This window comes from Microcebus murinus, chromosome 16, assembly GCF_040939455.1.
Source record: "Microcebus murinus isolate Inina chromosome 16, M.murinus_Inina_mat1.0, whole genome shotgun sequence".
In the NCBI taxonomy this organism is placed as follows: Eukaryota; Metazoa; Chordata; class Mammalia; order Primates; family Cheirogaleidae; genus Microcebus; species Microcebus murinus.
In genome coordinates, this window is record NC_134119.1 from 28774894 (window position 1) to 28788609 (window position 13716).

General features: G+C 52.8%; 1 protein-coding gene and 1 long non-coding RNA gene across 2 annotated transcripts; one reads left to right on the forward strand and one right to left on the reverse strand.

Moving 5' to 3' along the window:
- Positions 1 to 3886: 3886 nt before the first annotated feature.
- Positions 3887 to 10559, reverse strand: NRSN2 (neurensin 2). Its single transcript, XM_012755157.3, has 3 exons — positions 10477 to 10559; positions 8250 to 8461; positions 3887 to 5516 (listed from the first exon to the last, which is right to left on the reverse strand). Exons 2-3 carry the CDS (start codon positions 8436 to 8438, stop codon positions 5091 to 5093), a joined length of 615 nt encoding a protein of 204 aa, XP_012610611.2. The 5' UTR covers positions 8439 to 8461; positions 10477 to 10559; the 3' UTR covers positions 3887 to 5090.
- Positions 9831 to 13149, forward strand: LOC105866022 (uncharacterized). The gene is made up of 3 exons (XR_012923728.1): positions 9831 to 9919; positions 12062 to 12118; positions 12232 to 13149. It is a non-coding gene; the product is annotated as an uncharacterized LOC105866022 (long non-coding RNA).
- Positions 13150 to 13716: the final 567 nt, after the last annotated feature.

Here is a 13716-nt window from a genome sequence, read left to right on the forward strand (position 1 = left end):
TGAACCCTGGCAGACTGACTCATGCCCAGCCTGCACTCAGTCGGTACAGGATTTGGGACAAAGATTTTGGGACATGAATGTTGCTCGCTGCCTGCCTCTCTGACTGACTGCACCAGCGGGCTCTCTCACCGCCCCCCCACGAACACCTTCCCCATCCCTGTGGACGTGGCTGTCTCTCTCACCGTGGGGCATCTCGGCTCCCTGCGCTGGCTGGCACAGTGCCCCAGACACCAGGCGGTGGCCCCAGATCACCCCTTCTTTGGTCCAGCTGGGGGTGAGGGAGAGGGGTTTCTCTGAAATAACCTAGTGCCCTGGGGGCGTAGGGATGGGGAGGGCAGGCTCCAGGCTGCTGTGGGGGCTGGGTAGAAGAGGGACGGAGCAGAAGGTGCACCCCGCTCCTCAGCCTCGGCCCCTCCCTGCTGCCTGCAGGGGGAGACAGCTTCCCTCTCCGGTGGCGGGGAAGCGGTCAGACTGCTGAGCCGCCACCACTCCAGCGCACCACCAGAGGGCGCCCCGAGACAGCGCTGGGCCCCGTGTCTGTTGGGCCCCCTGGGGCCTCGGGCGCCACCGCGGCCGACCGCCATGATATTCTGCTGTTGTTGAGTGGAGCGCTCTGTCATGTCACTTAGTGCACGTTGGTTGACAGTGTTCTTCAAATCTTCCATATCCTTACTGATTTGCTGTCTGTTGGGTCCATCAGTTATTGAGAGGGTGTTGACAGCGATGCCAGGGCCTGGGCGCTCGCTCCCGCAAGTCAGCTGGGGCCATTGCAGGGCTCATCGCATTTTCTTATTTCGTGGTCCAGTCTTGGGTTCCGGAGGGATGGGTGTTAAACCTGGTCCCTGTTCCTCTCTCTTGACCAGAGCAATTATTGTTTTCGTTGTTTTTAAATTAATTACATTTATTTTTTAAGAGATGGGGTCTTGTTCTGCCACCCAGGCTGGAGTGCAGTGAGCCATCATAGCTCACTGGAGCCTGGAACTCCTGGCCTCAAGTAATCCCCTGCCCCAGCCTCCCAAAGCACTGGGATCACAGGCGTGAGCCACTGCACCTGGCCTGCTTTTTATTTTGAAATAATGTTAGATTTATAGAAGAGGTGCAAAGACAATACAGAGAGTTCCTCCAGACATGTCTCCTTAGTCTTCTCCAACCTGAGACAGCTTCTTGACCCTTCCTTGTCTTTTATGACCTAGGCACTTTTGAAGAGTGCTGGTCATATACTGTACAGAAAGGGTCTTCTCATTGATTAGGCTAAAGTTATGGATTTGGGGGAAGTGCCCTTCTCATCACATCGCTTCAGAGGGTCTGATACCAACAAGGCTTGTTACTGCTGGTGATAACTTCCATCATTTGGTTAAGATGGTGTCTGCCAGATTTTTTCACTATGAAGTCACTATTTTTGCCTTGCCACATTCTACTTGTTAGAAGTAAGTTGCTAAGTCCAGACCATATGCAAGGGGAGAAGACTTAAGCTCCGTTTCCTACAGGCTAGAGCACCAAAGAACTTGTGCATGTATGTTAAAACCATCACAGAGATTAATGCATATTTAGGCGGGAGACACTTTGAGACTACACAAATATCCTGTTTCATCTTAAAGTTTCAGCCATTCATTTTATTGTTCATTGGTGGCTTTCCTTCCCACCCCAGTCCCCAGCCACTCATGTCCCCTCCCTGATGGCAGCCAAACAAGGTCCAAAAGTATTTTTTTTACACAAATGTAGAAAAGTAGTCATAGTATTCTGCACCTTGTACCTTTTCACCTAACGATATAACTTGGGGATCAGTCCGGATTGGAACATAAAGAGCCTTCTCATTCTTTACATAGCGTCCAGTGTAGGATTGTGCCATGCTTTATTAAGTAGCTCCTGGCCAATGAGCACTTAAGGTTGTTTCCAAATGCTTTCTCTTACAAACTATGCTGTAGTGTTCGACATGTAGAATTTAACCTATAGGTACAGAAGAGGGAGGAATCAAAGGGCATGTGTAGTTTCCATTTTGATATTGCCTCTCCTGTAGGCTGCAAGAATTTATACCCTGTGTTAGTTTCCTATGGCTGCTGTGACAGAGTACCACAACCTAGGTGACTTCAAACAATAGCAATTTATTCTTTCACAGCTCTGGAGGTTAGAAGTCTAAATTTCTCTAGAAAAAAAAATCTGTTAATACTGTGTTCATGTTTCTATATGGCAACAAACACCTGAGTACACTTGTATGCATTTCACGTTGTGTCTCCAGCTCTGGCCTTCAAACTAAGGGGCACCGTAGTGTCGAGACCAGGGCTATGGCCTCTGGAGCCTGACTACCTGCGTATGAGTCCCAGCCCTGCCACTTACTAGCTGTGGCATCCTTGGGCAAGCTGTTTAAATGGTGCTAAGCCTCAGTGTTCTTATCTGTAAAACTAAGATGGATTTACTCAACAAATTTTTATTTGCCGGGAACTGTTCTAGGCGCTTGGGATATATCAGTAAACAAAGCAAATCAAGATCCTTTCTCTTGTGGAGCTTATACGTGGCAGGGGTAGACAGGTAATAAACAGTGATATAACAAGTAGGTAAGTCACACAGTATATTGCAAGGTGATAAATCCCGTGGGAAAGCAAAAAAACAAAACCCAGCGTGCACAGGGAACGGGGAAATGGGTGCATGGCTGCATCTGAAGTAGACTGCTCAGGTAAGGCCTGGGCAGCTGATGCTTGAGCAAAGGCTTGAAGAAGCAAGATAAGTGACCGCATGGCTGGCTGGGCAGGAGCACACCGGCAGAGGGAACAGTGAGGCAAAGGCCTGAGTCAGGAGCCTGGCTTGATGTTGGAGGAACCACTGGAGACCGCTCTGGCTGGAGAGAAGACAGGAACAGGGAGAGTGGTGGGAGCTGAGGTTACAGAGGAAGGGGGTGTCAGCAAATTGTGTAGGGCCTTGTCGGCCACGGGGAGAGTCAGGTGGGAGCCGTGGGAGGGTTCTGAGCAGAGAAGGAACGTGACCTAACTTAGGTTCTAGCAGGTCTGTCTGGCTGCTCTATAGGGATTAGACTTGGGGAGTTGGGGGGTGCAAAAGTCAGAAGCCAGGAGACCAGGGTGAAGCTGGTGCAGTAATCCAAATAGGAGGTGACGGTGGGTGGCTCAGACCAGGGAGCTAGCCGGCATGCCAGAGGTGGGTGGCCACAGGCTGTGTTTCCAAGGCTGCGTAGACAGGCCTGGCTGATGGGTTAGACTCAGGGTGTGAGGAAAGGGAGGGGTTGAGGATGACTGCGCTGTTTTGGCTGGAGCAGCCAGCAGGATGAGGCTGCCACTGTAAGATAGCAGGGCCCAGGCATCACAGCAGGGCGGGTGTGGGAAGGGAGGGGGAAGACGGAGAACAGGTTAGGAGAGTCCAGTTGACATTCAGCAGCCAGGTGAATGCAGATGGAAATGCAAGGCTGGAATTTAGGAGCCAGGTGTGAGAATAACAGTCCGCACTTCATAGGCTGTCTTCAGTGTTCAAGGCACTGAGAACGGGGCCTGGCCCTACTAAGTGCCAAGAGGGCCCTGGAACAGATTCCACCTTTGACTCCAGCCCCTCTGCCACACCTGGCCTCACATTCCTCTCAGGGATAGGGCAGCAGGTTCTCAGTGGCCGAGGGATCTCCTTCCCACCCAGGGACAGGAGTGCCACACTGTCAGACAATGACTGACCTGGCTAGCCCTGAACCCCATGCCAGGGAAGGCTTAGGCCAAGGACCTCACCTCTCTGGCCAACAGCTACTGCATCTGGGATACGAAGACAATGATCTGTCTCTCGAAGGGCTATCCGCAGGAGCAAATGAGAACTAGTGGATTTAAGTGCCCAGCACACAGTAGGTGCTCATAAGAGTCTGTTTTTTCTTCCCACCCCACGCCCTGGTGTCAGGGAGAAAGGAAGCAAAGTCAACATCCATCCCAGCTGTTTATTGAAGGGAAGGTGGGATGGCGGGTGCAGGGTGTGGAGGGCGCGTGGGGCACAAGGACGGAGAGCCTGGCCTGGTGAGGGAGGACCGAGGACCCTCCCCCACGCCCTCCAGGCTGGAGGAGACCTGGGGGAAAGGCGAGGCGGGAGCCCCGAGGCTTGTCTCCAGCTGCCTTGGAGCTCCCCCTACTGGTACCGAGAAGAGATGACGCCTCTGGCTGGGGAGCCTGTAGGAGGGAGGGGCTGGTGCCCCGGGAGACGGCACAGTTGTCATCAGGGTCAGGGTCAGGATCAGGCCTGTCCCTGTCGGTTTCTAAGTGGGTGGACGTTGAAGGGCAAAAACATCCCACTTCTCCTGCCCTCTGGCTCTTAGAGACCATTTCAGTCCACGTCCAAAGTATCTCTGCAGCCACCTGGGGCCACCAGGCCACCAGCTACTCTCTCTGGGCCAAACCTGTCTTCCGCCACGGAAACCAAGACGTGCGGGGTTCTGCTCCAGCTGCAGAACTGGAACTGGCCCAGGAGGAGCTGACCTCGTGGGTTCCAGCCTTGCTGTGTGGGCTGGGACATATCCCTCCCTGCCTCCCTCACCCCTGTAGGCTGGGGCTAGTAACCGCCCTTGGTGGTGGGCTGTGGGGCTCTGATGCCAAAATGCCAAAACCCAGGGAGGAAGCACACCGTGAGGGGCCACATTCTCACACCGTCCTGGAGGGGCAGCTTCGTGAGGTGACCTGGGAGAATGACCCCCCACCCATGTCTGAGGAGGGTGGTGTGTATATCCCAGGGGAATAGGAGCATCACACAACTCCAGGATCTGGTCCAAACCCCTCGTAGCAGACAGGCAGGACCTGATGGTCACACAGAGGAAGAGTGGGGATGGGTGGAGGGAGGTGTCTCCTGCCCCTGAAGAGCCTTGGGAAGGAGGGGTGGGTGGGGAGGCTGGGGGGACCTGAGGAAGGTTGACATTTTGGATACACTGGGCCCTCCCCCTGTGGAAGCGGCCCAGGGATCTGAACTCCACACTTGACCTGCAGAGGGGCCTTCTGGGGGACTTGGATGAAAGGGCCCTGCTGGAGGGAGAAGGTGGGCAGACAATGGGAGGGCGGGGCGTGGTGGGGAGGAGGAAGGGTCCAGACCCCAGGTCCGGCTCCTCCTACGGCCTCATGGGCAGCTCAAGAGTCCCGCTTGGGCTGGATGGTCTGCACAGAAGACTGCCCAAAGGGGCCGGCGGGGGGCGAGAACCATGACTGGCCACCAGCATCGCAGAAGATGGGGGACAGCTGCTGCTCTAGTTCGTCCCCGAAGACCTCCATGTGGCCATCACCTTCGGTGTCCAAGGGCTCTGCCTTGGTGTCCTGGCTCAGCCAGCCCGTCATGGCCCAGAAGAGGCAGATGGCCAGCAGGACCCCGGCCGCCGCGCAGAGTGCTGTGCCTGCCAGGCGGCAGGTGCCCAGGGCCTGGTTGTAGTCGGCTGCTCGCTGATCCAGCACCAGGAACTCACCCTCACCGATGCCCTCCAGCTTGGGGGGTACTGCATAGCCAGTGGTCAGAGCCGCCACACCCAGCAGCAGAAGCAGGGTCCCCGAGGACAGGCTGATCTGGGGAGAGGCAGACAGACAGAGGCGGTTGGGGTCAGACAGGGGCCTTGGATCCCAACTGCACTTAAAGGGAACCCCTTGATCCAACCTGGAGAGACAGAAATCATAGAACATCCTGCTGGGGTCTAACTGCCAGGGGACATAAATTGTCATGTTCTATTTGGAATCATTTTTGTATTTCCTTTTTTTCTTGAGATGGTCTCACTGTGTTGCCCACGTGGTCTTGAACGCCTGGGCTCAGCCTCCTGAGTAGCTGGGACTATAGGTGCACACAACTACACCCAGTTCTATTTGGAATCTGGAGGTCTCTTGGTTAATTTCCTTCCTAGCTCCCTCTTAACAGTGGGTTTCTCTGGCCAACCTTGAGGCCCCTCCATCATTATTGGGTACCCCCTTGTCCTTTCTATCCTCTATTTCTCTACTCTCATGCATTGCCAGATCTCATTCTAACCTCACCTCCTCAGGAAGGAGAGCCCTGGCCTGGGTCAGGTCCCCTGCTCTGCACTCTGTGCAAACTTTATGCCCATTCATTCTTCAGTTCACTCACCTTAGTGCACACTGGGACTTGTATTTGGGTTACCATTTAAGTCATGTCTGCCTGTCCCCCAGGACTGAGAGCCCTGTGAGAGCAGAGACTGGGCCTGTTTTTGCTTACTAGGTGTCTTCTGTGCCTGGCACAGTACTGGCACAGAACAGAGGCTGAATAAATGTTTGCTGAATGACTAAGTGAACCACAGCTAGGAGTTCCTTAAGGACAGGGACCATGTCTTCTTAAATTTTGTGTCCCCAAAGCCTGGCATAGTGCCTGGCAATAAGATGCTTAAAATTTATTTATTTTCTTAGATACGGGGTCTCTGTCTGTCACCTTGGCTGGAGTGTAATGGTGTGATCATAGTTCACTGCAGCCTCAAACACCTGGGCTCAAGTCATCCTCCTGCCTCAGCCTCCTGAGTAGCTGGAAGTACAAGTGCTCATCACCACACCTGGCTATGTTTTTATTATTATTATTTGTTGTTGTTATTGTTGTTGAGACAAAGTCTCACTCTATTGCCTGGGCTAGAGTGCCGTGGCGTCAGCCTAGCTCACAGCAACTCCAAACTCCTGGGCTAAAGTGATCCTCTTGCTTCAGCCCCCAAGTAGTCGCGACTACAGGCATGAACCACCACACCTGGCTAATTTTTCTATTTTTAGTAAAGAGGGATCTCAATCTTGCTCAGGCTGGTCTCTAACTCCTGACCTCAAGTGATCCTTCCTCCTTGGCATGTCAGAGTGCTAGGATTACAGGTTTGAGCCACCTTGCCTGGCCTATTATTATCATTTTTTAAGATGGGGTCTTGCTACATTGCCCAGGCTGGTCTTGAACTCCTGGCCTCAAGCAATTGTCCTGCCTCAGCCTCCTGAGTTGCTGGAATTAAGGGCATAAGGTACTACACCCAGATCCTGCTTAGAAATTTTAAATATGTACTCAGCTTCTCCTGAAAGTTTTCCCTGGTCACCCCAGGCACTGAGACTGTTGCTTCTCCTGGCATCCTCTGCACACCTGACCTGAGGTTGTACAGGTTGGTGCCTCACCTCCCCACTAGACTGAAGTCTGAAAGCAGGAGGGACCCTTGGCATCAGTCTCCCGACAGTATTTAGCAAAGAGCAATGCTCATCGCAGGGACTCAGCTCATTGTCACCTCCACACCTTTACCCATGTGGTGCACCCTGGCTGACCACTCTCCCTGGCTGTTATGGACTTCGATTGGGTTTCTCTCACATCTTTCCCCTGTCCTGGCAATGGTAGGCCATTGAAAAACCAGAGTAAGATTTAAGTGAGATGAACCCAACTTCTGCCAGTCAGTGGATCCCATCTCCTGGCCAAAATTAGTAATCAGTTCAGGGCTGGCCAGTGACCCAATCAGAGCCTATGCAATGCTTGTCAGGACTTCTGGGAATGAAAGCATTGTTTCTCGTAAATGGCAATGTATTTTTAATTTCTGGTTCTCCTGGATCTTTTGCCTGTCTGTATAAACTGGAGAATTGGCTTGTTGATGTCCACAAACTAACGTACTAGGATTTTGATAGGGATTGTATTGAATCTATAGCTTAGGTTGGGAAGAACTAACATCTTGACCATAGTGAGTATTCCTGCCCATGAACATGGACTATCTCTCCATTTATTTAGTTCTCTGATATCTTTCATTAGAGTTTCGTAGTTTTCCTCATATTGTACATATTTTGTTAGGTTTACACCTAAGTATTTTTTCTTTTGGAGGGGATAATGTCAGTGGTAATGTGCTTTTAATTTTTGGCTACTCTGCATTATTTCTTTTCTGAAGAAAATACTGGAGGAAACTTCCCTTGGATGGTGTAGAGTGAAGGTCTGAGAATCGGCACTGCAGCAGCTACTTGGGGAACACCTGGGGCAAGTCTGAAGCCAACAGGCTGGAAGGGAAGGGTAGCAGGGGGACTCTGAAGACTAAGAGAAATCTTGCAAAATCCTCAGTGTAATGGCTTGAACTGCTGGAGCAAACTTGGCTTGAAGGCACTAAACCTCTGGTCTCTTCTTAAAAATCAGGAATATTTTCCCTTTATTGTTTAAACCCATTTGAATTGGGTTTTCTATTGCATGAACTTGCAAGACTCCTAACTACTACACCACCCCTTTTCCTTCTCCCCTCTGAGCCTTCAATGCAGTCCCATCTCCTTCACGGAGCCACAGAAAGCAGAGGACTTGCCCCTCTGCCTTACCTTCCAGCACAGGGAGGGCCAGGGCTGGCGGGGGCACAGGACCGGGGGGCCCTCGGGGTCATCACTGAGAGCAGTGCCTGCACAGTCCTCATAGAAGAGATGCAGATAGGAGCGGACCCCATACCACTTGCCATCCTCCACGTTGGGGCCACGGCCACAGTGGCAGGAGCGAACGCAGCTCGGCATCATGGATTCCTGTGGGGCAAGTGCAGCTGACAGAGGGAGAGGTCAGTGAGAGCTGCCATGGTGACCCTCCCAACCCCCCAAATATTTGTGCCCCACTTGCTTTTCCTTCCACCCTAGACATGCTGGCCTTCTGGAATCCTAGCCCGTCTTTCCTTAAGTACACTGTGAATGAATGAGTCAACGTACCAAAGTGCTTAGCCCAGTCCCTGGGGATCGTAGGTGACAGTAAATGTGCATGTTTACCCTGGAGGCCACCCAGTGGCTGGAACTGTGTGCTCTGGAGCCTGACCACTTGGTTTGGAATCCAAGAGCAGCTACTTCCTGGATGTGTGACCTCAGACAAGTGCTTTCACCTCTCTGAGCCTCAGTTTCCCCATCTGTAAAACAGGGCTAATAACCATACCTATTTCACACAGTTCTTGTGTCTGGTGCTGAGAAATGGTAGATGTTGTGATTATTACTGTAATTTCTTTGTAATTATTTTCATCCTAAAATTTTGGGGCTCCATGTCTGGAGTGAGAGATCCTCTTCCCAGAAGCTTACTCCCCTTCAGGGCCCCTCCTGGGGGTAATTGTCATGGCCGACACTTGTCCAATCAGGCTGGAGTCTGCAAGCTGCAAGGCCCTAAAAGGTCCATCCCCAGGGCTGCCCGTTATCAGCCTCTAAACTCCAAGGAATTTTGACTCCTTAGGAGGTGAAAGTCAGGGTCCCTCAGGATTAGGGGCTCTTAGACTTAAGGGCTTTTGGATTCGCAGAGAAACCTATTTAAGAAACTTCTTTTCACAAAAGGGGACATCAAGGCTTTGGGAATGGAAGGTACCCGTGTATCCATACACAGGTATGGGTAAAACCAAAGCCAGGAGCTGCAGGAGAAGGATGGGGCTTCTGCGCCACACCCCCCACGATGGCCCTCTCCCTTCTGAGCAGCTTCAAACAAAAGAGAACAATATGCCGCTTCCGGAGGGTAAGGCACCAAGCAGACGGGCCCTCCGATCCCTAGGGAGCTCGGGTGGTGAGTGTGAATGGGGGCCGAGAATCGGGGCCTCAGTGCAGAGACCCTTAAAGACCTCAGGCGAGAGGACGGGGAGGGAGCTCAGGGGCTGTTGGCCCGGGTCAGCTCCTCCTCTCCCATTCACGGCTCCTCCTCCCTCACAATACAGAATCACTCGATCCTGCGGGCTCTGGAGAAGGAAGGTGACCTTGACGGTGCCTCCCCCTAGGCCGAGCTCCTCCCCTCCCATTTTAGGGTTGCAGGGAGGAGGTCTAGCCGGCGCTAGGCGGGGCGCGACGGGGAGGAAGGGAAAGGGTGCTGAGGACAGGGAGCAGATACCCGGTACCAGGGTTGCCATAGGAACCACTAGGGAGGTGTCTCTAGCCGGGAGAGGGGAGGGGCTTGGCGAGAAGGGAACAGGAAGAGGAGGGGGCTGCGCTGTCCAAGGGGGCTTACTGCGGCGGAGAAGCAGAGGAGGGAGACATACGCGAAGGTGACAGGCGCGAGGGCCCAGGATGGATGCACTCTGCTGTCTCTGCACGGCCTCACTCCGCTCTCCTTCCCAGACCCCCGACCCTCCCACTCCAGGCTCCGGGCTGCCCAGCGGGGAGAAGGGGCGCCCTCCTGGAGGGGTGGTTAGCAAGGGAAATCAAGCCAACACCCCCCCCCCCCCGCCCCACTCCCCGCCCCACTCTTTCTCACTGACTACCGGTCCCAGGGATCGAGATTAACTACGTCCTTTCCCCTAGAGGGAAACTGAGGCAGAGAGGAGTAGGAATGGGTTTTAGTTATAGGTGGAGGGATGATCTTATCCTTTGAAGCCTCCGCCCAAGCTGTCAACCCTGAGGTGAGGAAGGGCAATGAGGCTGGTGCTATCTCCATCCCCTGCTAGTTCCCTGGGATCCGCACCTCCCAAAGCCCAACGCTCAGATGCAGGCGTCCCGCCTCAGGTGGGACACGGCGGGGGCTGGGGATGCAGGGAGAGGGAGGGGGAGTTCTTGGGGGGAGGAGAGGAGGGACAGGCGGCGCGTGGAGCAGGGCGAAGCTCACCTCTCTGCCTGCTGTCTCCGCGGAGCAAGCGGGAACCGGAGCGGGAGCTGAGCAAAAGCAGGTTCGGTTCGCGCCTGCGCCGCAGTCCGGGGCGGGGGTGATGGGGGCTGGAGGAGGAGGGGGGCGCCGGCCCGCCCCAGGGGCCAGCTCTGCAGACAGAGGTCCCCTGTAGCTCCCCCAGCCCCTGCTCCTTCCAGAGTTTCCTTCTCTCTCCCCGAGACCCCAGGCCCTCACGGAAACCCTCCGCCTCCCTGGGCCCCACCGCCTCCTGCAGTCCCTGAAACTCACTCGGTCAATTTCCCACCCCTCCCATTTCAGAGGCATCCCCTCACTGAGTCTTAATCTCCTCACTGTCTCCTCATCCCTTCTCTGGGGCTCCATCCCCCTCATGGAGCCCCCAGGTCAGTACAGAAACCCAGATCTGCTCTCGGAGTCCCCACCCTGATCACAGAGTCCCATCTCACTCTCTCTGCGCCCCCCCCCGCCCCCGCTGAGCCCACCTCTCTCAATGGACGCCTACCGGGAAGTCCCCTCCCGCTTGCATCAGGAGCCCCTATCCCTCACTGATCCATCCTCTCTTCCTCTGTGAGGCCCTTCCCTTGTTAGGATCGGTCCAGCTTCACTTGAGAAGGGCGCCGGGGTAGGGGATGAGGCGCTGGAGAAAAGGGACTCACCCTTTCCCCTTTGGAAGGAGCCAATGAGACAGGCTCCCTGGCCGGGCGCTGTGGCTCACGCCTGTAATCCTAGCTCTTGGGAGGCCGAGGCGGGCAGATTGCTCAAGGTCAGGAGTTCAAAACCAGCCTGAGCAAGAGCGAGACCCCGTCTCTACTATAAATAGAAAGAAATTAATTGGCCAACTGATATATATATATAAAAAAAATTAGCCGGGCATGGTGGCGCATGCCTGTAGTCCCAGCTACTCGGGAGGCTGAGGCAGGAGGATCGCTTGAGCCCAGGAGTTTGAGGTTGCTGTGAGCTAGGCTGACGCCATGGCACTCACTCTAGCCTGGACAACAAAGTGAGACTCTGTCTCAAAAAAAAAAAAAAAAAGAGACAGGCTCCCTTTTCTCCCTCCCAACCTATGCCCAGTTCTGCCTTGGGCAGTGTGTGCCAACTGCCCATCTCCCGGTGCCAGGCATCTTGTCTACTTCATGCCTGTCATGTGCTCTCAGCCTTAGTTTTGTCCTACATCTGCTGTGTGGTCTTGGGAAAGTCATTGTGCCTCTCTGAACTTCATCAGGCACCATTGCACAAACATGCCGTCATGCCTTGAGAATTCATTGTGTTTCTCCTGTGCTAGGGGCTGGGGACAGAGGGATGAATGAGCTCTGCAAGATAGGGCCACATCTTTCTTGTTCGCTGTTGTATCTGAGAGCCTCGCATAGAGCTTGGCACTGAGTAGGCAGCTGAATAAGTATTTACTGACCACCAACTAATAGTAGCAGCAAACATATGATGTTCATTATGTGCAAAGGGCTGATGTGCTTTTTGTGTACCCCTTACTCATTTAACTGTTTGTGGGTGGGGTGGGTGAGAAGTGGGAAGAACTCCTGCAACTCAAACTAAAGGTCCTGAATGGTGACAGGAGATGACGTTGGAGAGGCAGGCAGAAGTGAGGCGCTGCACTGCCTTGAAAGCCAAGGTAAGGAGTTTGGACTTTAGCCTGAGAGTGGTGGGGCAGCCATGGCAGGGTTGTAAGAGGGAAGGGACGTGGTCTGATCTGCACTCTGAAAAGATCCCTCTGGCTGCTGTCAGGAGAACAGAATGGAGGGCACAAGAGTGGCTGCCAGAGACCAGTGAGGATGCTCCAGGTCAGAGATGACAGTGTCTTGGCCTGCTGCAGAGAAATGAATGGATTCAAGAGATGTGAGGGTGTAAAATGAACTACAATAGCAGAAGATTGGAAATAACCTTTGGTGGTGTTAACACATGGCTGCAGATTCTTTATACTCCTCTGTAGAGAGAAGGGATCTTTGTACCTTCTTTGACCTTTGTTTGAACCTTGGGCGAACTGATGACTGCTTCGACCAACAGAGCATGGTGGAAGTGACGCTGTGACTTCCAAGACGAGGACATAAAAGGATGTGCAACTTCTGCTGGCATTCAAGCTCTGGGAGCCCTGAGGCATCACACAGGAAGTCTGTCTACCTGGAGGCTGCCCCTCTGCGAGGAAGCCAAGACCACGTGGAGAGGCCAGCTGAAGGCACCACAGCCCCAGCTGAGCTTAGCCTTTGAGTCATCCCAGTTCAGGCATCAGACAAGTGAGTGAAGAAGCAAACAGATGATTCCAGTCTCCAGCCATTCGATTCAGCTTCAGCCTTCAAGGCTTCAGGTCTTTAAGTCTTCCACGCTGAAGATTCAAACATTGTAGAGCAGAGACAAGCTGGCCCCTCTACGCCCTGCCTGAATCCCTGACACACAGAATCCACAAGCGTAATAAAATGGTTGTCATGTTATACCACTAGGTTTGGGGGACTTTGTTATGTGCTAACAGATAAGTGGAACACAACTTAAATATCCATCAATAGAAGACAAGTTACACAAATTATAGGATATCTATCCTGAGAATACCATGCAGCTATCAAAAGAAGAAATTGTTACTGATATGAAACAAATTTCAAGCTCAGTGAAGAAAAATGCAATGTTCTGAAAATTCTTCCATTTTCAATTCTCAAAAAGGAGGCACATACAGAGATATTAAAACTTTTGAGAGAACAGATAAGAAAGTTACAGTAGATGCCTGGGGGTAGGGTGGCTGGGGGCAAGGGCGGGAAGGAAATTCACTTCTCAGTACACCTCTGGATTGGTTATCTGTTGCTTTTGTAATAAGTTGAGCAAGAGATAATGAAGGATTGGAGTCAGCAGGAGAGATGGAAAGGAGGTTGCAGGTCTGAACAACATCCACAAATTAAAGTTTGTAAGACTTGGTGACTGAGAATTGCGGGCAGTGTGAGATAGGAGGAGAGAAAATAGAGGATGACTGTTAAGTTTTCAGGTCAGGTGGGTAATGCTTCCACCAACAGAGTGGAAAATATAAGAAGAGGAGAAGTTGATACCCTTAGCTTTTGGCAGAGCCAAATGGCGCTGTCCAGGAGGTCTGGAGTCAGGGGCAAGGTCTTGGCCTTAGAAACAGTATAGGGAATTGTACCAGTTGCAGATGACAAAACTAAACTTGAACTTGCTTAAATAAAGGAAATGGAAAAACTCAGATAATTGAGAAGTCAAGGGACACTGGCTTCA

What these genes read in the sequence shown, in the direction of transcription:
- NRSN2 (XM_012755157.3), bottom strand. Translation starts at nt 8,438, where the DNA reads ATGATGCCGAGCTGCGTTCGCTCCTGCCACTGTGGCCGTGGCCCCAAC. An exon ending in GGCCCTCCCTGTGCTGGAAG is followed by an intron (nt 5,517 to 8,249) that starts GTAAGGCAGAGG and finishes GCCTCTCCCCAG; the next exon opens with ATCAGCCTGTCCTCGGGGAC.